At 36.8% G+C, this 23,891-nt stretch overlaps 1 protein-coding gene across 2 annotated transcripts in view; it reads right to left on the reverse strand.

Moving 5' to 3' along the window:
• LOC147908038 (odorant receptor 94b-like) overlaps nucleotides 1-23,891 on the reverse strand; it is a 259,915-nt gene that overhangs the window by 145,790 nt on the left and 90,234 nt on the right. For both annotated transcript variants that reach the window (XM_087411254.1, XM_087411253.1), the window contains exon 2: nucleotides 10,614-11,003. In XM_087411254.1, coding sequence (XP_087267380.1) covers nucleotides 10,614-11,003 — 390 coding nt within the window. The remainder of the gene's footprint in view (nucleotides 1-10,613; nucleotides 11,004-23,891) is intronic.

Raw genomic sequence — 23,891 nt, forward strand, 5'->3', positions numbered from 1 at the left:
AATTTCGAACGTGTCACGCGTTTTATCACGTCTTTCTATGTACTTTTTTTGTCATGAATTTATACATACATTTTATACGTATGTTCATACATATGTTAATATACGTACGTTCGAATATACGTTTATACATATACATACGTTTTATACGTTCGTTCATATAAACATTACAAAGAAAAAGAAAAGAAATACATAATAAATATGTTAACATATTTTTATTTAAAAAATTCTTTTGCAATTAGCAGTTATATATTTTCAAGTTATACATTTTATAACGAGCAATTCTTAATATGTTGTCCGCATCATATAATGACATCTAGATTAGATGAAGATTCTATGTCTTCATAAACTGCATCCAAGGTCTCGATGTACATGCGTTTTCGCTCGTCGTCCAGAAGCAAGTTCCACAGCTACGTTCGTTTCTCGCGTCCCTTGATATACACGATAGCATCTTCAAATATAGCCGTCATAATTAGACGTTTCGGTTCGTTGTACGGGATCATCCCGTCTTCTCATCGCATCCATGATGATAAGCAATCAACCAGGAAGCGCAACCTGTCGGATTTTATCAAAAATTTCCATGGCACGGGACTCGTAAAAATATAATGCGTAAGAACAGTTCCCTGTTTCAGAATTGCCACTTCCTTCACGAAATTTCTTGTTAACGATGAATCCTTACAGGTCCACGAACATTGACATGGGCGTATTGTCGAGAGGATTACGACGTCAATTGCGACGTATCATAGATTTTATATCGTGTCAAAGGTGCATTTAGATGATTTTGCGCACAACGTTAGTCAATGGATTATACTGAGCTATGCGATCGTATATGATGAGACAATAGATTGTTATATTTGCGGGCACATTCTCCTTGCAGTTAAATTTTATGCGTATGTCCACTCCAATGGCACTCTTGACGGGTTCGTTTTGTCGCGCTTAATGACCACAAAAGGCTCTTTCTCGATAAATGAGAGCACGTTGAGTAGTGTTTCGAAGCAATCGATCTATAATATGCTCTACGAAAATGCGCGTACATATCAAATAGAACAGCGTATCTCTTTTTGCCAAAATCCAGATTTAAATCGTCGTATAAAACGCTGAATTTAGATAAAGTTTCACGTTACTCAAACTACAATTGTCGAACTAACATCTCATGACATGATATTCTTTCGACCGGTCTGCAAAGCAAAGATAACGTATCTCAAGCTGAGAACGCCATTTTGATAGCCAATGAATGTTTGATCGTATTCTATAACAGAAGATACTCCTACAGATCCCACGAGCGAAAACTCATGTTCAGATAACAACCGCTTTCTAATGCTTGCAGCATTGACAATTTATTGATTTCGTTTAATGCAACATGAGGCATTCGCCACTGTATTTTAAATAATTCAATTTCAGACTCCATCACAGGATTTTCTACCAAGCAATTGTCGTTGCGCGCTCGTATCAAAATTAATTCGTGGTGAGCGTTGACAATCAGGCGTTTGTAATTTTCAAAAATCCAACAGCATGCTGAGCGGCACGCAAAAATTAAAGTGCCCTTCCTCCGTGTTGGATCTAAAATACCATCCAACATTCAGCGCAATCAAAGCTTTATCATCAGTCATTGATACTAATTCTTGAGCGTGCTAATTATGTCTACGTTTCGATTGCGATCAATCTCTACATTGAGTTCATATCGAATTTCATCAAACATAAACGCCACGCAATTATTTACAAGCATCGTTGGCATCTGATCGTTTTTCTTTTTCACTGTCAATCTTCCTTCGACATAGAAAAAACTTTCGCACGGCAACGTGTACAAATCCTGTTGTTGTATGGGTATTCTTATCTTGTCACTGTACCCGAATGTTGTATTAGCAAACCGGTTGTATGTATGCGAGTCTCAATCTTGACGATGTGATCGTCGAAGATCGGTTCACCGATAATATTCAAGATATCAATCGTCTCAAAAGTTGTGCACCGCGAATCTCAAGAATTATAAAAATTTAACGTTCGACGCGCTGAGTTTCTTTTTGCTGATGAGCAAACGTTACGAGCGGTGATGTTAGCCTTGTAAAGAATGCGTTGTCTCTCTGCGTGCGCTCCGTTCCGTTCAATACGAGCATCTCACGCTCGCTCTCACTGTCGCACGCAATCTGACAGTGATTTCCTCTTCGCGAAAATCGAGCAATCGTCCGTTCTGGTCGACGACGCGTATCGTCATGGAGAATGTGCGCAACCACGTCATCATGCAACTTTTAACGCATTGGGATGGGAGATACGTTGCACAGGCAATGATCGCGAAACCAAATTTTCATAGCGTTTTTTCGGAGAATCTGGTCGCAATAGAAATGCGCAAATTCGAAGTGAAATTCGGCAAACCGATATATGTGGGTATGTGCATCCTCGATATACCGGGTGTCTCAGAGCATCCGTACCACCCTTTTAAAAGGTAGGGATGTGTTTGTACAAAAAAATGGTTCAGACAAAATTTGCAGGATTTCGGGAGATCTATCTGATGGTGACCTTGAATTTGACCTTGAGGTCGACCTTGGGCATAACTCAAGGTCAAAGTACCGTTTTACAAATGTAAACCCTTATTCATGACATCACAAATGAAAATAGCGGAAAATTTTACGTCCGAATACGTTATCAAGCCTAGGTCAAAATTACCCTTAGAGGTCATGTGGACGTCAAGTTACTTTTAGAGCACCCGTACCAACCTTCTAAAAGATATGGATGTGTTTGTACAAAAAATAGTTCAAACAATACTAGGTATTTACATAGCTATGATGCATCCATCTGCTGGTGAATTTGAATTCTACCATTAGATTCATTTGTAGTCATGTACATCGATTTTTAAAGATCCCTAATTATCAAGATCTTGAACAGTCGATGCCGCCTGTGTCAGCGTTACCCAAGATGTACCACGTGGAGGTCACAAGGTCAGACTTACACCTCGTTGGGGTGCTTTTTTAAGGTGGTTCCCCTTGCCGTCACCTTTGTTCGTACGCATGTGTTCAGTCTAGATTTTCGAAGTGTCCTCCACGTGCATGTATGCAGGCTGTTATTCTTCTTCTTGAAAATCATCCGTCACCCGACGAATTTTGACAGGATCTAGAGATTGGCTTCTCGAATTCTGTTCTTCATGTCTTCTGAAGTCGTAGGTCGTTCGCGGTATACGAGGTCTTTTATTCTTCCCCACAAATAAAAATCCAAAATTGTAAGATCCGGTGATCGTGGTGGCCAGTTATGTGGACCATATTTACCTATCCATTGGCCGCGAAATATGCGGTTCAGTTGTTGACGAGCAATGACAGACGTGTGGGCTGGACATCCATCCTGTTGAAACCACATATTTAGACGTAGTTGAAGTGGAATATCTTCAAGTAAACGTGGGAGTTCGTTTTCGAGTAAATCGACTAAACTGAATTAAACTACACTAAACTAAACTAAACTGAACTGAACTGAACTCAACTAAACTGAACTGAACTAAACTTACTTGTTTGTTTTGCTTTTCTCCCTTTGCTCGCTTAAGAGTTTTATAAACTGTCGGTTTTTTTTTTAGGTGCGTTTTATACCTAGGTAGGTAGGTACTTAGGTACTTCAATATTCGGGGATTATTATTCATTTATAGGTAGATATGTCTTACTCAAGCGAAGAAGCTGCGTTAATGTTGTCGGTTTTGGGTAGGGCTGGAAGTTTTCGCGAAGCTGAAAGAATGTGGCGAAATGAATATCCCGATCGTACACCGCATTCGCGCAATGTTTTCAGTCGTTTGCAACGACGGATAATTCAAAAAGGTATCGTCCAACCGGTTTATAATGAAGGAATGCAAATTCATCGTCCGCTTCGTGCAGTACGGGCACCTGATATAATTGCTTCTGCTCTTGTAAATCCTACTGATTATTTAAGAAGACGAGAAAGGGATAGTGGAAAAAGTTGAAGCACTATCAGTAGAATTTTGCGAGAAAATTCATTTCATCCATATCGTATGTCACTTCACCAGGCCATTGGACGATCATAGACAAAGACTGATATTCTGTAATTGGATTACTCAACAATTACCTACTTTCCATAGAAGTATCTTGTTTTCTGATGAGTGCACCTTCAAAAGTGACGGCGAAGTGAACACACATAATCTCCGTTATTGGGCGCAAGAGAATCCACATTGGTATCGAGAAATCGATCATCAACGTATCTGGAAAATCAATGTTTGGTGCGGAATTGTTGATACGCATATCGTCGGATCCATTTTTCTTTGAAGAAAATCTAAAGCGTTTTCTGTATGTCGATTTACTCGAAAACGAACTCCCACGTTTACTTGAAGATATTCCACTTCAACTACGTCTAAATATGTGGTTTCAACAGGATGGATGTCCAGCCCACACGTCTGTCATTGCTCGTCAACAACTGAACCGCATATTTCGCGGCCAATGGATAGGTAAATATGGTCCACATAACTGGCCACCACGATCACCGGATCTTACAATTTTGGATTTTTATTTGTGGGGAAGAATAAAAGACCTCGTATACCGCGAACGACCTACGACTTCAGAAGACATGAAGAACAGAATTCGAGAAGCCAATCTCTAGATCCTGTCAAAATTCGTCGGGTGACGGATGATTTTCAACGAAGAATAACAGCCTGCATACATGCACGTGGAGGACACTTCGAAAATCTAGACTGAACACATGCGTACGAACAAAGGTGACGGCAAGGGGAACCACCTTAAAAAAGCACCCCAACGAGGTGTAAGTCTGACCTTGTGACCTCCACGTGGTACATCTTGGGTAACGCTGACACAGGCGGCATTGACTGTTCAAGATCTTGATAATTAGGGATCTTTAAAAATCGATGTACATGACTACAAATGAATCTAATGGTAGAATTCAAATTCACCAGCAAATGGATGCATCATAGCTATGTAAATACCTAGTATTGTTTGAACTATTTTTTGTACAAACACATCCATATCTTTTAGAAGGTTGGTACGGGTGCTCTAAAAGTAACTTGACCTCCACATGACCTCTAAGGGTAATTTTGACCTAGGCTTGATAACGTATTCGGACGTAAAATTTTCCGCTATTTTCATTTGTGATGTCATGAATAAGGGTTTACATTTGTAAAACGGTACTTTGACCTTGAGTTATGCCCAAGATCGACCTCAAGGTCAAATTCAAGGTCACCATCAGATAGATCTCCCGAAATCCTGCAAATTTTGTCTGAACCATTTTTTTGTACAAACACATCCCTACCTTTTAAAAGGGTGGTACGGGTGCTCTGAGACACCCGGTATTTAAAACATGTTTGTACGAATTTCATGAATACATGGCACCGCTGTTTCGCGATAAATTATGTATACCAATACTGATAGTCTCATATATCATGTGGAATGTGATGATGTATATAATTATTAAACATTATGAAACATGATATAAATAGATTTGACACAAGCGATTATTTTATCGATAACCTATACGATATTCCGCTCGCAAATAAAAAAGTTCCTGGTCTCATGAAAGATAAGAACAACGGTACCATCATGACTGAATTCGTTGGGCTTAGAGCGAAAATATACGCTTTATATATACAAGGAAAGAAGGACAAAAAGCAAAGGGTGTCAAGAACGTTGTGGCAAGATCCATAATGTGTCAGGATTACACTCGATGCTTGAACGATGCAATCGAAATGTCGCGCAGGCAGTCGTGCACAGATCAAAATTGTACGAGGTGTACACGATTTCAGAAACAAAATTCGTTCTAAGTCCGCACGATGATAAGCGATATATCGTGCCAAGTTCCACCGACACATTGCCATGAGGACATTAACGGTGTAAATAAATTTATATAGTGTATATATACCGGGTGGTCTCAAAGCACCCGTACCACCATTTTAAAAGGTAGGGATGTGTTTGTACAAAAAAATGGTTCAGACAAAATTTGCAGGATTTCGGGAGATCTATCTGATAAATATATTCTTCAATAAATATATTCTGTATATAATTTTGAGTTAACAAAATTTGAAATGAATTTCCTGAACAACTTAATATTATTTAACAGATAATTAATTGTGGAAGCATATTATATAATTGCAATGGAAAAAAAAAAATGTTATATGAGATTTCGTTAGAAATGCTTTAAAAGCAGAATTCGGTAAAATAACACAGTAAAATAACTGATATGACTTAACTTAACGATAACGACTTAACCAAAACTTACCACTTATTTAAAATATACAATCGTAGAAGTGTTGGTAAAGTCATTGATACGATTTACATAAAATAAAAAATAGAAAATAAGTTCCAAAAATTTATTTAAAATATTAAATAAGGAATAGATTACAAGAAATTATTTAAAATATAAAATACGAAATAGATCCGAAAATTCATTTAAAATTTATTTATTTAAAATATATTAGGTGTTGGAATTAATTCGTAGCGTTTTACAAGAGATGGCACAAGCAGTACATTATTTCGTTGTTACCTATAGTTCTGTATACATTGTAAACATCTATCATAGGACGTCATTTGCCGTACATAACCTTTCTTGAAATCATAAATAACAATACTGTATAATTCATTGAATATGTCAAAATTTGTGCCAGATAAAGTGTTTTTGCGGGGAGTTTTGCTTCATTACTTTAATATGAACAAAAGTGCAGCTGAAGCTCATCGTATTTTAGTGGATGTGTATAGTGAACATGCTCTGGCTGAGCAAACGTGTAGGAAGTGGTTTGCACGTTTTAAAGCTGGTGATTTCGACTTGGATGACAAGGAGCGACCTGGTCAGCCGAAAAAATTTGAAGATAACGATTTGCAGGCACTGCTCAATGAAAACTCATGTCAAACACTTAAAGAATTATCTACGTCATTGGAAGTTGACTTCTCAACAATAGGAAAACGTCTTAAAAGTTTGGGCATGATCCAGAAGGAAGGACATTGGGTCCCATATGAATTGAAACCAAGGGATATTGAGAGACGTTTTCTCACGTGCGAACTGCTGCTTCAACGGCAGAAAAGAAAAGGTTTTTTGCATCGGATTGTTACCGGTGACGAAAAGTGGATCCATTATGACAATCCAAAGCGCAGAAAGTCATGGATTAAGCCCGGCGAATCATCAACATCAGTGGCAAAGCCCAATATCCATGGCTCAAAGCTCCTGCTCTGTATTTGGTGGGATCAGAAGGGTGTCATATACTACGAACTGCTAAAACCGCATGAAACCGTTACTGGAGATCTCTACCGACGGCAACTGATGCGCTTGAGCCGTGCATTGAAGCAAAAACGGTCGGAATACTTCGAAAGACACGATAAAGTCATCTTGCTGCACGACAATGCTCGCCCACACGTTGCAAAACCGGTAAAAACATACCTGGAAACACTTAAATGGGAAGTGCTACCGCACCCGCCGTATTCTCCTGATATTGCACCTAGCGACTACCACTTGTTTCGATCATTAGCTCATAGCTTGTGCGAGCAGAAGTTCACATCTTACGAAGATTGTACAAAATGGTTCGATTCCTGGATTTCATCTAAAGATGAACAGTTCTTCCGATGCGGTATTCATTCACTGCCCGAAAGATGGTCAAAAGTAGTAGAAAGTGATGGGAAGTACTTTCATTAATGTATTTTTTAATGCTCATGTGAAATAAATAACATTCTTTCATTAAAAAAACGCTACGAATTAATTCCAACACCTAATAATTATTTAATGGATTAATTTTAAAATGCTTACGTGTGCACGAAACGTTTTGTACAAAGGCACAAAAATATAAAAAACACTTCTAGAATAGATTAAGCTAATCTTTCACCATCAAATATTTTCAATAAATATTAAAAATGATCAAAATTTTTTAAAAAAGTTTCCAAGTTTGAAATCCCTTTTGAATACTTACAATATTTTTTAAATTTATGTGAGTTTTATAATTTTTACATTTAGAAAACTATGAGCTTAAAAAAAATGAAAAATTTTGTAGGCTTTCACTTTGTAGGTCTGTAGTATGCCCAAAAAAAAATTTGAGCAAATTTTCGACTATTTATCGTAAAAGTTTGAAGTATTGTCTACAAAATTTTTTAAAAATGTTTCTATGATTTTTTGTTCCTAAGTTATTCGTGGATTAAGTAGTAAGGAATATTTTGACTATATCTGCAGTATTATTCTCATCGTCGGTCCGTTGTAATTTTTTTCCATTGTCGATGAAGACTGACTTTCCAGTGGAGGCTGAGAGTTCTTATCGACAGAATTCTTGTAAATATTGTTCGTAACTTCGTTAAAGATCATCGTATCGCAAAAGCACAGATTTTTAAAGCTGAAACGTTGCTCTATCAAGTACTTTAATTGCCAATTTAAAAAAAAATAAAATATAGGGGTTGCTAAAAAAAGTCTGTTTACTAACTTATAAAAGAACTTTTTTCCTATTCTAATATAAATATTATAGAATAATTTGATGAATAAAATTATTCACTTCCTTCCTTTCTTCTTTTTCTTCCTCTCTCCCTCCCTTCCTCCCTCTTTTTTTCCTTCCTTATTTCACTCCCTCTTTCCTTCTTTTCTTTCTTCCTTTCTTCTTTCTCTTCTTCCTTTCTTCTTTTTCTTTCTCTCTTCCTCCTTCCTCCTCTCTCTCCTTCCTTTGCTCTTTCTTTCCTTCTTTTCTTTCTTCCTTTCTCCTTTCCCTCCCACCCTTTCTTCTTTCCTCTCTTTTCTATTCTTCTTTCTATCTTTCTTTCTTCCTTCTTCCTTGTTTTTTTCCTTCTTTTCTTCCTTCCTTCCTTTCTTAAGGCTATCATGTTATGCGCTTTGATAGTATCATCACATACCGACACTAACACTTACGTGCGACAATATCATCGCGCTCTTTAAATTTATTTTTTTTTGTAATAGAATAATGGCCGCAGCACAGACTCTTGCATAATGCATAATACATAGTGCGTAAGCGAATCAACTAATCAGAATCTTTCCTTTCCTCTCATTCCATAGAAAAAAAGAATTTCGATTGGTTCCCTTATAAAATATATTTGCATTAAGAAAAAAGATGAAACTGGAGGACTGAGTCGCAACAGGAGAGACAGCGCGGCGAAAAAGATGGCAACGCATAAGAAGAAGAGAGATGGTATAGCCGGTAAGTATATGTAAGCTCGCATGGCGGCGGCGGCACGGCAACAGCGGTCCAGCAGGCCGCGCCCTATGGAGAATGATCCCGCGTGATGTCATATCCTGCAGATCACATCCGGCAATGACAGCGGACACTTTCGGCGCATCGCACCTTATGATGTGGACTTGTAACATCATCTGTGATCTGTGAGAGCTCCTCAATTTTGGGTGTTAAATACTCAAAAAGAACTTAAATTTGGGTGTTAAACACTTTAAAAAATGCTCAAATTTGGGTATTATTTCGTCAATTGAAAGTTATACTCAGTTAAAGGTAACGCCCAAAGAAAATATCAAAATAAATGGCTTTATTATATAATATAAAATTAATTAAATCTGTTTTTATTGCTAAAATAATATTATTAATTTGCAACACATTTTCCGAAATATATATGACAAAACTATAATAAAAACAAACTTTCTCTCTCATTTGGAAATTAATTTCCTTATTTTTCTAAGAGGTCATCCAATCTCGTATCCAACGGTACTTGACGTCTGCAATCGTACGGGAACTGCTGCTCCGACGATCCAAGAACACTGAACACTTATATACTATTAGTATATAACTGTGATATATCTCAATAGTGCTCAATATCTTTACTACGTGAAATCTTTTTGACAAACTTTATCTAGGTTGCGTTCGGAAACATCATCTGAGTGCTCCCGTATTTCATCTTATCCTTATTTTACATTGGGTGAATTAACAATAAAGATAAAATGATACATGGAGCACTTGGATGATGTTTCCAAACGCAGCCTAGATAGTTTGTCAATAAGATGCTAAAATATATTCTTTCGTAAATGAATCTGCGGCGCATCTATATTTCAGCGTTAATTCTCAATCATAAGATTAATATTCAAGTGAAAATACATTCAATTTTGAAAATAACATTCAAAGGTTTAAGCCGTTTAAGATTTGCACTCATCTATTGAATGTTATATACAATACAAGTGTTGATAGTAAATCGCAGTTAGGTGTATATATCAAACTGTTCACCAAATTTAATGGTCACACCCAACCGATACTCAACATTGATGCTCAACCGACACCCAACATTGATGCTTAACGCTTAACTGACACTCAATGTTGACAGTCAATACTCAACTTTGATGGTAAACACCTAAATTTGAAATTTGAGTGTTATAACCAAAAATTGAGGGTTTTTTTGTAACGGTTCTCTCCGTGGACCTTCTCCCGCCCTTCATTTCTCCTTCCACTCCCTTCCCCCCCTCGAAACTCTCGAGTTAGAACCAACTTATTTATTGTACACTTCTTTGTATGAAGGCTTAAACACAATAGGCACAGGCAATAAATATAGGGAACAGGGAATAAGCTATCCAATTAAAGCTCTAGGATATAATATCGAACTAATACATCAGATCCAATGGAACTAATACACCAGAACTCTGGATGGCTCGTTATTCTCTGTTGCCTGTGCCTATTGTGTTTAAGCCTTGACGTGCAAATAAATTATCTTTACCTATACACATAACGATGATGATAGATGATCTCATGGATTAGTTGTCGTTTTCGCATCTTGAAATCTTCCTTCGAGTTACTATATTTCCAGGCCTCTCGCAGCGATTCTGGCAACGTACGAGCACGATAGCAGAGTATATCTAGCTGGGAGCAGATTTGGATCATAAAACCAGAAATAAGAGTCTCGTGGGCAACGCTGGCGTTCGCGCAAAGTATTAGTGCGATGGTTTGATGCAACATAGTTGCCCAGAAAGCGGTCGTTGACGAGATGTCATAAGGCACCCAATCGTACAGTGGTAAGGTCCGAGTGCTGATGAAATATCGCAATTGAGCGACCGTAGCGAAAAAGGCAGCAGATTCGTTCAGTATCTCACAATATATGGTGATTATTCTAGAAAAACATTAAAGAAATATTAGAGAAGTATTGGAGGAATGTAACATGATAGATGGCACTCCTGAAGCAAGAGAGTTTTCCTCTCTATACTCCCAGTACTTATATAGCCAGCTGCGATTATAAAACACAAGCAATAAACATTTCATAAAACACTCTGCAAAATAGTTATTATTAAAACGCACTCATTATATGGTGTCAGAATAAATTTGAATTAAAAGTATAATATTATACAAAAATGACAAATAATGAACAACAGATTAACAACGGTGTCATCGGAATTCGAATTAATAACTGTTAATAATAAGGAACAATTCGACTTTTATGCGACGACGATACAACTCAGCACAAAACCACAAAGCACGCAAGTTGCAATTTTTATGTCGGTAATTGAAAGTTACGCCCTAACAGTACACAATACATTCAAGGGCAAGAGAATACCTACACTCAATAAACTCACGTAGTACAACAGCGCCTGCAAAGCGCTTTGGGAGCGCTCTTGCGAATGCACCTCCAAAAACTGCTGTCAGTTATACACTTTCATTGCAAGTGAATAACTCGGCAGATTTCAAGTTATTCTGATCAAAAAATGATTATGCGTTTTCAAAGTACTTGCACTTCAGAAGCGATTCAGAAGCGCTTTTTAAGCACAGAAACATCGAGATTTTATTACAGATATTATTTAAGAAAATTTTATTTAATATTAAAATGAATAAAAAATAAATTCGTTAAAAACTTTCTAGAATGTCTAAATGTATAAGTATGAATGTCACAGTATAGTTTCAGCAGTAAATATATAATATATAATAATTATAATATTATACATACACACTCACGCACGTACGCGCGTACGCACGCTCTAGTAGAGAAATTTCGCTGAAATTATTCCACGTTTTGGAATACTTTTCAACAAAATTTCAGCATTTCAGAAAAATTTTAATTTAATTTTAACGATTTTTAGTTAGAAAAATTCATTTTTAGCAAAATTTCAGTTCAAACGAAATATCAGTTAAATTTCAGATTTTTTAGTATATGTTACTTAAAAAATTCACTTTCAGCGAAATTTCAACAAATTTTAAACAATTTCGCTGAAATGTCTCCAAACAATTTCCCCAAGCAAAATTTTAGTAATTATTTAATATAGGGGAACACTTTCCGTTGACCTCGACCTTATATGTGATCAAGATCATAACTCCCAGTGACTTAATAAGATTTTAGCTCGCAGTTGTCCTTCGATTAAAAAGTTATTCCCCTGACTGGATCAAGAAGCTAGAGCAAAATGAAATCATTGAACATTTAAGTTCAATCTACAATATTTAAGTTAATGCACCCCTATCATTGTAATTCTCAAAATATGTGTTTGTCGTATTGAAAATTGCAAAATTTAACAAAATGCACAGACTTCATAAAATTTTTGGGGGAATGCCGTTTGCAGCGGCATAGATCGAACTTTCCCCTTTAATTTAAAAGAAAATATTGCAGCATTCGTTCTTTTTTTTTTAAGTTACAGTGATAGGCGTGCAACTAAACTTGAAATTATCCTAGGATAATTTTTCGCAATGTTATTGTCGATTAAAAAAATTTGGTCAATTTTTACCCAAAATTTTTCTGTGTCATATATATATATATACACACACTCAAAAACATTATGACACAGAAAAATTTTGGATAAAAATTGACCAAATTTTTTTAATCGATATATATTAGGTGTTGGAATTAATTCGTAGCGTTTTTTTAATGAAAGAATGTTATTTATTTCACATGAGCATTAAAAAATACATTAATGAAAGTACTTCCCATCACTTTCTACTACTTTTGACCATCTTTCGGGCAGTGAATGAATACCGCGTCGGAAGAACTGTTCATCTTTAAATGAAATCCAGGAATCGAACCATTTTGTACAATCTTCGTAAGATGTGAACTTCTGCTCGCACAAGCTATGAGCTAATGATCGAAACAAGTGGTAGTCGCTAGGTGCAATATCAGGAGAATACGGCGGGTGCGGTAGCACTTCCCATTTAAGTGTTTCCAGGTATGTTTTTACCGGTTTTGCAACGTGTGGGCGAGCATTGTCGTGCAGCAAGATGACTTTATCGTGTCTTTCGAAGTATTCCGACCGTTTTTGCTTCAATGCACGGCTCAAGCGCATCAGTTGCCGTCGGTAGAGATCTCCAGTAACGGTTTCATGCGGTTTTAGCAGTTCGTAGTATATGACACCCTTCTGATCCCACCAAATACAGAGCAGGAGCTTTGAGCCATGGATATTGGGCTTTGCCACTGATGTTGATGGTTCGCCGGGCTTAACCCATGACTTTCTGCGCTTTGGATTGTCATAATGGATCCACTTTTCGTCACCGGTAACAATCCGATGCAAAAAACCTTTTCTTTTCTGCCGTTGAAGCAGCAGTTCGCACGTGAGAAAACGTCTCTCAATATCCCTTGGTTTCAATTCATATGGGACCCAATGTCCTTCCTTCTGGATCATGCCTAAACTTTTAAGACGTTTTCCTATTGTTGAGAAGTCAACTTCCAATGACGTAGATAATTCTTTAAGTGTTTGACATGAGTTTTCATTGAGCAGTGCCTGCAAATCGTTATCTTCAAATTTTTTCGGCTGACCAGGTCGCTCCTTGTCATCCAAGTCGAAATCACCAGCTTTAAAACGTGCAAACCACTTCCTACACGTTTGCTCAGCCAAAGCATGTTCACTATACACATCCACTAAAATACGATGAGCTTCAGCTGCACTTTTGTTCATATTAAAGTAATGAAGCAAAACTCCCCGCAAAAACACTTTATCTGGCACAAATTTTGACATATTCAATGAATTATACAGTATTGTTATTTATGATTTCAAGAAAGGTTATGTACGGCAAATGACGTCCTATGATAGATGTTTACAATGTATACAGAACTATAGGTAACAACGAAATAGTGTACTGCTTGTGCCATCTCTTGTAAAACGCTACGAATTAATTCCAACACCTAATATATATACAAGGTGCGTCCCAAAATTTACCGAACTTTTGAAATAAAACAACAACGGTTTACTTTTTTTTTCAAATTCAAATTGTTTATTCAAAGTAGTCCCCGTCGGACTCAATACAACGTTTGGCACGATCTAAAAGCATTTCAAATGAGTGTTTTATGTCGTTCAAAGGCACGTCCTTCAGAATAGTGGTACAAGCCCTTTGGATGTCTTCTACGTCCACATACCGCTTTCCTTTCATGGACAAATGCATTTTGCCGAATAGGTAGAAGTCACAAGGTGCCATATCAGGCGAATACGGGGAATGGTTGATTGTTAAAATGTGATTTTTAGTCAAAAAATCAGTGACAAGTGTCGAACAGTGAGATGGCGCATTATCGTGTAACAAGCGCCAACTTCCTCCTTCGCGATATTCTGGCCGAATACGACGAATGCGGTGCACCAAACGCTTCAAAACGCTTACATAAAATACAGCATTAACTGTTTGGCCTGCTGGAACGAATTCTTTGTGCACAATACCTTTGGAATCATAAAAACTTCGATGGAATTTTCGTTAATTGTCGATTTTGGGCGACCTGTATGTGCGTCGTCATTTATGTCCTCACGACCGTTCTTGAATCGCGTATACCACTCATAAACACTGGCACGGGCTACACAATTATCACCATAAACTTGTTTCATCAAATTTCGGTAAATGTTTTACCAAGTTTAAAACAAAACTTAATATTGGCTCTTTGTTCGAAGTTCATTCTCGTACCGATGTATACAACATACTGACACTTGAGACGCCATAACTTCGTTTCCACTGAATCAAATGTCATGAAATTTTTACTGGAAGTCAGCTAGGGATGTACCTTTCAAACGCGCAATCGAACACACGGATGGCGCCACCCGACCTATCCCTATTGAAAAAGTTCGGAAAATTTTGGGACGCCCCTTGTATATATACATATCATACATGTCCAAACTGTATATATAGCTTTATTTACTGAATAATTGATATACATATGTATATATGATGGCTCCATACGCATTATATTGGTTGATTTTGGATTCTGCTCGGATATCGAAGTGTCGAACGGTAATTTTACTTGTAGCATACAAATGAGATTTTCTTTTACTCCATTTTCTTGTAAAACCTTTCATTTCTTGAAAGAAAAGTTGCTGCAACAATTTAAATAGTAAAATATAGCATAGCATTTTTATGGCTGCAGCGACCACTTTTTGATTGTGCAAATTTTGAGTTACGTTAGCATATCGAAATCATATACTGACGGATAGGCTAACACTTGCGAATAGGCTAACACAACTAAAAATTTGCTGCTACAACCAAGATTTGATTGCTACAGCCATATAAAAATGCTATGTCATATTTTACTATTTAAATTGTTGCAGCAACCAATCTTTTCTTTTAGTATAGAAATGAACTAGGAACTTTACAAGAAAATGCAGTAAAAGAAAATTTCATTTGTATGCTACAAGTAAAATTGCTACTTGACCCTTCGACATCCGAGCAGAATCCAAAATCAACCAATACGTATAATGCGTACCGAGCCATCTCATATACAGGATGTCATGAATATACGGCCCCACTCGTTTCGAATAGGTAGAGTGGACTAAACTGAGTAGAAAAGTCCTCTACCATTTTGTAATGCTCGCAATAATTAACAAAATATTAACGTTTAAAAATAGCCGAATATGCATGTCCTCCCGATCTATTATTGCCGAAAGTACGGCCCACCGAGCGCGGGCCGCGAGGAGCGGGGCTTACCGTCGCGAGCATCTAGGCTAAGCTCAAAGGGCGCAGCGCGCCTGCTAGGCCATTCCCACTCCTCGCGGCCCGCGCGCCGTGCGCTCGGTAGGCCGTACCTTTGACAATAGTAAGTCGAGCGTATTCGGCTATCTTTAAACGTTAATATCTCATTAATTATTGCGAGCATTACAAAATGGTAGAGGATTTTTCTACTCAATTTAGTTCACTCTATCTGCTCGGGACAAGTGGGGCTGTATATTCATGACACCCTGTATATACACACACACATATATATATATATATATATATATATATATATATACCAGGTGTACGCATAAATTTTTTCCGGTTTAACTAAGAGATGGCGCCAGCGAAAAGTACGCAGCGTATTAATTTGACACATACGCCATTTTGTTCGTCTGACATTTAACTACAAACACACACAAGTTGAGTCCGCCAAAAATTAGCGTCTTTGTTTTATCGTTTAGTGATCATGTCGAGTTTTGTGCCTGAAAAAGAACATTTGCGGCACGCATTGCTTTTTTTATTTAATCAAAAGAAAAAGACTGTTGAAAGTCATCGTTTGCTGGTAGAAACATATGGTGAACACGCTCCATCGATTAGAATGTGAGACATGGTTTCGACAATTTAAAAATGATGATTTCAATGTGAAAGACAGTGAGCGCTTTGGTAGACCACAAAAATGCGAAGACGAGCAATTGCAGGAGTTATTGGATGAAGACCCAACTCAAACTCAACGGCAATTAGCAGAAGCATTATCACAAGAAACAATCAGCAGACGTTTACGAGCAATGGGAAAGATCAATAAACTCGGTAAATGTCCTACACAATTTGAATGAACGTCAAATGGAAAATCACAAAGTCATTTGTAAAATGCTGCTTCAACGCTACGAAAGGAAATCATTTTTGCATCGAATTGTGACGGGTGACGAAAAATGGATTTATTTATTTTGAAAACCCGAAGCGAAAAAAATCGTGGCTTTCACCTGGCGAAGCCGGTCCATCAACACCAAGGCCAAATCGTTTTGGCAAGAAGACCATGCTCTGTGTCTGGTGGGACCAGAACAGTATTGTGTATTATGAATTCTTGAAGCCTGGCAAAACCGTTAATACACAACGCTATCGCCAACAAATGATTAATTTAAATCACGCATTAATCGAAAGACGACCGGAATGGACCAGAAGACATGGCAAAGTGATTTTGTTACACGACAATGCGCCGTCTTACACAGCAAAACCAGTGAAAGACCTTGAAATCGCTTGGGTGGGACATCCGTCCGCACCCGCCGTACTCCCCAGACCTGGCGCCATCTAACTATCACCTCTTCCCATCAATGGGGCACGCGCTCGCAGAGCAGCACTTCAGCAATTTCGAGGAAGTTGGAAAATGACTCGACGAATGGTTTGCCGCAAAAGACAAGCAGTTTTTCTGGCATTTATTCATAAATTACCTGAAAGATGGGCGAAATGTGTAGAAGCCAATGGCCAATATTTTGAATAAAAAAAAATTAATTTCCCTTGAAACCGGAAAAACTTATCCATACCTGGTATATATATATTAGGTATAATAAAAAGAAATCCATTATTTTTCCAATAGATGGCTTTAGTAATCTATATCTCGTCTACGTGTGATACACCTAATATATGTATATATATATATATATATATATATATATATATATATATAGTACTCGAAAACATTATGCTGCAGAAAAATTTTGGGTAAAAACTTGCCAACTTTGATCGATAATAACATTGCGAAAAATTATCCTAGAATAACGATTTTTTTTGAAATTAAATCTTAAAATCTCTACTTTATATTACTTTATATTATTTATTTTTACTTTATGTACATTTTGCTATCTAAATTGTTGCAGTAACCAATCTTTTTTTTCAGTGTACAAGCATAGTATTGTTCTTTCAGGTATTTTCTACTTTGCTATCTAATTACTTCAAACGTACAAAGTCTGAAATTGAGGGGATGGACGGAATAAAGGCACAATTCTATTTACTAGTAACGCTATTTAAGTGCCATACGGCGATTTCCTTGAGACTGTGCATATATGTAGTACATTGAAAAATATTTTACACGTATTTTTTTATATCTGCCCAAAAGCCGTTTTAAGAATAGAAAACGCTCTTATGAATGTGTAGGGATGAATTCCACTATTTGATGAAGTACTCGTACGTTTGTTACAGAATGGGGTATACGATCATTTTTGAAGGTGTTGAATCCAAATCTGCTCCTAATTTTTGAGAATTCAATATGGTGGAATTAATATGATGGGTCTGATTTTTTAAAATGAAGACAGCAAGACATTCCCGCTCTCTGCCGGGAATAACCAACGTGGAAGTGGCAAGAAACTAATCCCCTTTTTCTTTATTTTTTTATTTTTTTATTTTTTGGATTTTTGAAAAAGTTTTTTGTTTATTTTTAAGACTTTAAAAATGAAGCATATAAAAGGACTGGAGATAAAACTATTATTATTATTAGATACTCACATTTTATATTCATTGTCAGTGCATTAATGTGGAGAGTTTTCGTTTGTGATTGCGAAGAAGTGCTGTATACACATGAACTTATTGCACCAAACATCTCATTATTGCAATATCATTGCAAAAGTTACAGACACCTTCACAAGTCTTCAAACAAAAATCTGAAGGGGTTTCTCATTTGTCTGACTTTTCTGTGATGTACCCATTCTTTCATCAAACGTATCTGAATAAAATTCTTAAATCTAGGTGAGGAGAATTGATTATGTATTAAAGACTGAATTTTGAGGACGTTATTTCTTAAATGTAAATTTACGTCATAATTATATAGTATGATTAGGTCCGAAAATTGTTTTAAAAAATTCTTCCATAGTTTGAAAGTGTAAACGTCAAGCGGTTGAATCAAGCTAGTTGTTCCAGCAGGAATCATAAGAATTTTGACGTTTTTGGCTTTATCTACATTGTCAAATTTTTTTATATTATTTTTTAATTTGTCTGCATCTAAAAAAAAAGAACAGATTCTTCACCGGTGTTTGGCAAAAAGACATCTGTGAACTATTTAATGGCAAGATGTCAGTTTGTCCGATTTTGATGCAAATGTGATGATATTGTCTGCCTTGTATAAAGTTTTTTCGACGATTGGTTCAAATTTACCATCAGTCTTTTGCAGGACTATCAACAAAGGGAACTTTAAATCTCCATCTCCATCACAGAAACGATTGGCTGGATAGTGTAGCTATGAGCCAAGGAATTCAAGGATGTGCTAGACATTCGACTTTTGAAGAGCCTTTTAATGTTAGCATGTGTTTCTACATTAAATCTCGATTGATCTGAATTGAATATTTTCAAATATTGCTTTCTTCTACCAATAATAACTCTAATTTCTGTAGAGATGAATTCACGAGACTCTTGCACTAATTTTTCTTTTGTCGATATTTATCTTTGAGTCACAAATTTATTGATCTTTCTTGATATAATTCCATGCTTCTCTTTAAAATTATGTATCCATTTTCTTGAAGCAGTAAATAATTCACGTGACAAATCAATTTCCTCTTTAGTCCGTAGAGTCCTCTTCTAATCAATGTCATGAATAAAAAACAATTTATTAGATGTATTTTTGAATTGTTTTAAAATATATACCTCCTATCTATACAATAATTTAAGATCAAAAACTTTTGTAAATCTATGCTGAATTGACTTTAGAGACATTTTCGATGAGATTCCATACGAACTCAACGGTGTGAAGATTGACCGTAACAGAAACGTTGATATAATTAGCTCGCTCAAAAACAGTGTTGTCTGACAGAAGCGTGATTATGTGGAATACTGGAATGCACAGATTACTGCGGCCAGATACTTTAATTTCTGTGTACCGCTTTACGTACTGCTGAAATTTTGCGAAGATAACAAACGCGTGATCAACGCTCGTCACGAATTGATTTTGATACGAGCGCGCAACAACAATTGTCTGACGGGAAATCCGGTGACAGAGCCGGATACTCGAATTATTCAAAATATAATGGCGAATGCCGCACGTATTATTGAGTGAGATAAATAAGCTGGCGATGCTGCGCGCTTTGGAGAGCGGATCTGAAAACGATATCTGAGAACAGCTTTTGTGATCTGTATGAGTTTCCGCTCTTGCAGAGCACCAAGCATTCGTGGATTATCAAGACGGCTACTCGAGAAGCCACGCTACGTCATTTTCGCTTTGCAAACAGATCGAAAAAATTCATGTCCGAGGATGTAAATCGATTAGACGACTGCAAATTAACCAATGCGAAACTCTACCTGATTAACTCCGAATGTTATCCGTACGATGACTCTAATCTGGATTTTCTACATCCGTAATCATCGATTTATTTTAGATTGCTCTCGATAGAACAAATCGGTCAAGAGTGGCACCGTGGACGTGCGATTAGACTTCGAATATAATGAGAACGTGCTTGCAAATATAACAGTTTATTGTCTTATCATACATGATCACGTGGTTCAGTATAATCCATTGACTAACGTTGTGCGCAAAATCACCTAAGTGTATCCTCCGACACGATATAAAATCTACGCCGCAATTGACCGTAGGCTTCTCGCAACATGCTCCTGTCAACGTTTATAGATCTACAAGGATTTATCGTTAACAAGAAATTTATTGTGAAGTAAATGGCGGTGCTAGAACAGCGAGGCAAAACGCCTGATCATGGCGGCTGTACTTGAAGATGATGCTATTGTATACGTTGAGAAACAAACACGTGGCTGCGGAACTTGCTTCTGGACGATGAGCGAGACCGTATACATCGAGAGCTTGGATACGGTGAACGAAGAATATGGAATCTTTCTACTCTGGATGTTGCTAATACTATGCGATGTGGACAACATGTTAAGAACTGCGCGTTACAAATGTATTTAAAACTTATAACTGGTAATTGTAAAGAATTTTTAAATAAAAATACATTAACGTATTTATTACGTATTTCTTTCCTTTGTAATATATGTACTCGTATGTATGAATGTATGTGTAACATATGAACATATATGTATATATTTATAAACGTATGTACAAATATATGTATAAACGTATGTATAAACGTATGAACGTATATGTATGTATGACCGTAAATGTACGAACGTATATGTATAAACGTATAATATATATAAACATATGTATATATAAACGTATGAATGTATATGTATGAATGTATATATACGAATATATATACATACATATATATATATATATATATATATGTGTGTATGTATGTATGTATGTATGTATCTGAAACATCGACGCTTCTGTTAAACGCGTCACGACATGCCCGATCTGACAATACATATATGCAATGTATATAGGTAGTATATAAGGCTTTTTTCATTCATCGTAAGTTTCTGTATGTCTCTTATAAAGGGACGCGAGAAACGAACGCGGCTGCGGAACTTGCTTCTGGATGATGAGCGAGAACGCATGTACATTGAGACCCTGGATGCAGTTTACGAAGACATGAATCTTTATCTAATTTAGATGTTACTAATATTATACGATATGGACAACATGTTAAGAATTGCGCGTTACAAAATGAATTGAAAATATATAACTAGTGGTTGAAAAGAATTTTTTTAATAAAAATACGTTAACGTATTTATTTCTATATTATGTATTTCTTTTCCCTTCCTTTGTAATGTATAAACGTATGTATAAACGTATGTATAAACGTACGTATGTGTGTATAAACGTATGTATAAACGTATGTACGTATGTATAAACGTATATATAAACGTATGTATAAATTCGTGACAAAGAAAATACGTAGAAAGGCTTGATAAAATGTGTCGCAATTCTTGGAAAGAGGGGGGGGGAGACCTGTCTTCTCTCATCGATTCCAGAAGTATTACGTTTACACGGATGCAATCAGTCTTGCGATACCTGCTTGTATGAACGGTTGAAAATGTACTTCGCCGAAGAAAGCAGTGCATTGTACGAAACGAAGATGGACTGCAGTAACATATAAATTTCAATTTATTTCTATACACAAAAGAAATGTTTTTTAACATTACGTATATAGCATGGAGCATCGCGCGGTGCATTTACTGATTGTGAACAGACGTTACGATCTAACGGCTACGGGCTATAAGTATTTGGAATCAACGTTGTTTCACCGAGTTACGTAGAGATCGTCGCGAACACGAACTGTCGCTGTCTCTCGAAACGTGGAAGAGTTTCTACAAGCGATGGAATATTTACAAGATCCTGCAAAACGAATACAAGAATAATTTTATAAGCGTTGGACCGCTAACCGTCAGAGTTTGCACGCTGAATGATGCTACGCTCGTACGTCTCGATTTTTCGTCCGTTACGCATTACAATACGAAACAACGCTACGTCTCTATCTTTGAGTTTGATGGATGTATCGATGTAACGTTCGAATTAGTCCGACTCGATATGATTGATGTCAAGTATACGCGATTCTCTAATATCGCGCCCGAAGATGCTATATGCGATAGTGACATCTTTAACAAACATCAGCTCGTTGATTGCGAGCTTGGTTTTAGATTTTAATATGTATAAAAAAACTGATGTAACAACATGTGAATAAAAAATTTTTCATTCACATCATATATAGGGGTTTGCATTAAAAGCCGCTGTTTTTTCTTCGTATTTGAGCACTTATTTCAATAACAAAATATATGAATACCTCAATCAAAGTATTTTCCCTCGGAAGCTATGACTTTTTGCCACTTTTCAGGCAGAAGTTGAATTCCACGACGAAAGAATAGTCTGTCTTTTGAGTCAATCCATTCAGCAACCCAATTTTCGACTTCGCTATAATTATGGAAGTGTGTATCTTCCAGAGCATGTTGCATCGATCGGAACAGATGATAATCGTTTGGTGCTAAGTCCGGAGAATAGTTCCGCTGGGTGCGGGAGAACCTCCCATTCGAGATCTATCAGTGTTTGTTTCACGGCTATAGCAACATGCAGCCGAGCGTTATCATGGAGTAAAATCACCTTTCGACGATTTGATGCAATTGATGGTCGTTTTTGCATCAAATTATCATTCAAACGTTCCAATTGTTGTTGATAACGCTCGGCGGTGATTGTTTCGTTCGGTTTAAGCAGCTCATAATACACGACACCTTCCATATCTCATCAAATACAGAGCATTGCTTAGTGACCGTGGATATTTCGCTTTGGAGTCGATATTGGCCAGGATCAACCCATGATTTTTTGCGTTTTGGGTTGTTGAAAAAGATCCATTTTTCATCGCCGGTCACGATACGCCACAAGAAACTCTTCTTGTTATGCTTTGCAAGCAAAGAAATTGAAATGTTTAAATGCATTTCATAAATGTTTAATGGCATTTTCGGTCAATTCATGTGGCTGCCATTTTCCTTCTTTCTGAATCTTTCCCAGCTTGTAAACGTCGTAAAATAGTTGATTTATCGACTTTCAGTTGTTGAGACAATTCTTTGAGTGTTTGAGCTGGAGTTTCTTCCAATAGAGCTTGCAATTGTTTATCTTCGAATTTTTTCGGTTGACCTATTCGTTGTTTGTCGTGAACGTCACAATCACCACTTTTGAATCGTCGAAACCAGTCTCTACATACTGTTTCCGATGGAGCAGATTCACCATAAATTTTCGCAAGCAATCGATGAGTTTCAGCTGCACTTTTTTTAAAATCAAAATAGTGTAAAAGTACACATCGGAAAAACAACTTATCACGTTCCATTTTAATTCAGTTATAGAAAAGCACATATGTAAACAAGGATGACGTCTGTTGACTGAATTTTAGTAGGAAATGTTCACATTTAAAAATGGTATAAATAGCAGATGTCTCTGACCATAGCATACGCAGCTACTGCCATCTAAACGTGAACAGCGGCTTTTAATGCAAACCCCTATACTTTCTTTACTTCCCATCCATCTATCCATCCATCCTATACCTCGATGCACTATCGCATTCCGTTTAGATAAACAACAGCCGTCGCTTCATTTTTGCTGTATTACGAATCATGTACGCATGTATAAACATATATATAAACATATGTGCCTGTCGCGTAAGAAAACAAGAATAACAAGTGTGGAAATAAACGTGCAGCGCGAATTTTCAGCAATTCAATGGGCTGCAAATAATCGCGG

This window comes from Acromyrmex echinatior, chromosome 11 (assembly GCF_024713525.1).
Source record: "Acromyrmex echinatior isolate Ae372 chromosome 11, ASM2471352v2, whole genome shotgun sequence".
Lineage (NCBI taxonomy): Eukaryota > Metazoa > Arthropoda > Insecta > Hymenoptera > Formicidae > Acromyrmex > Acromyrmex echinatior.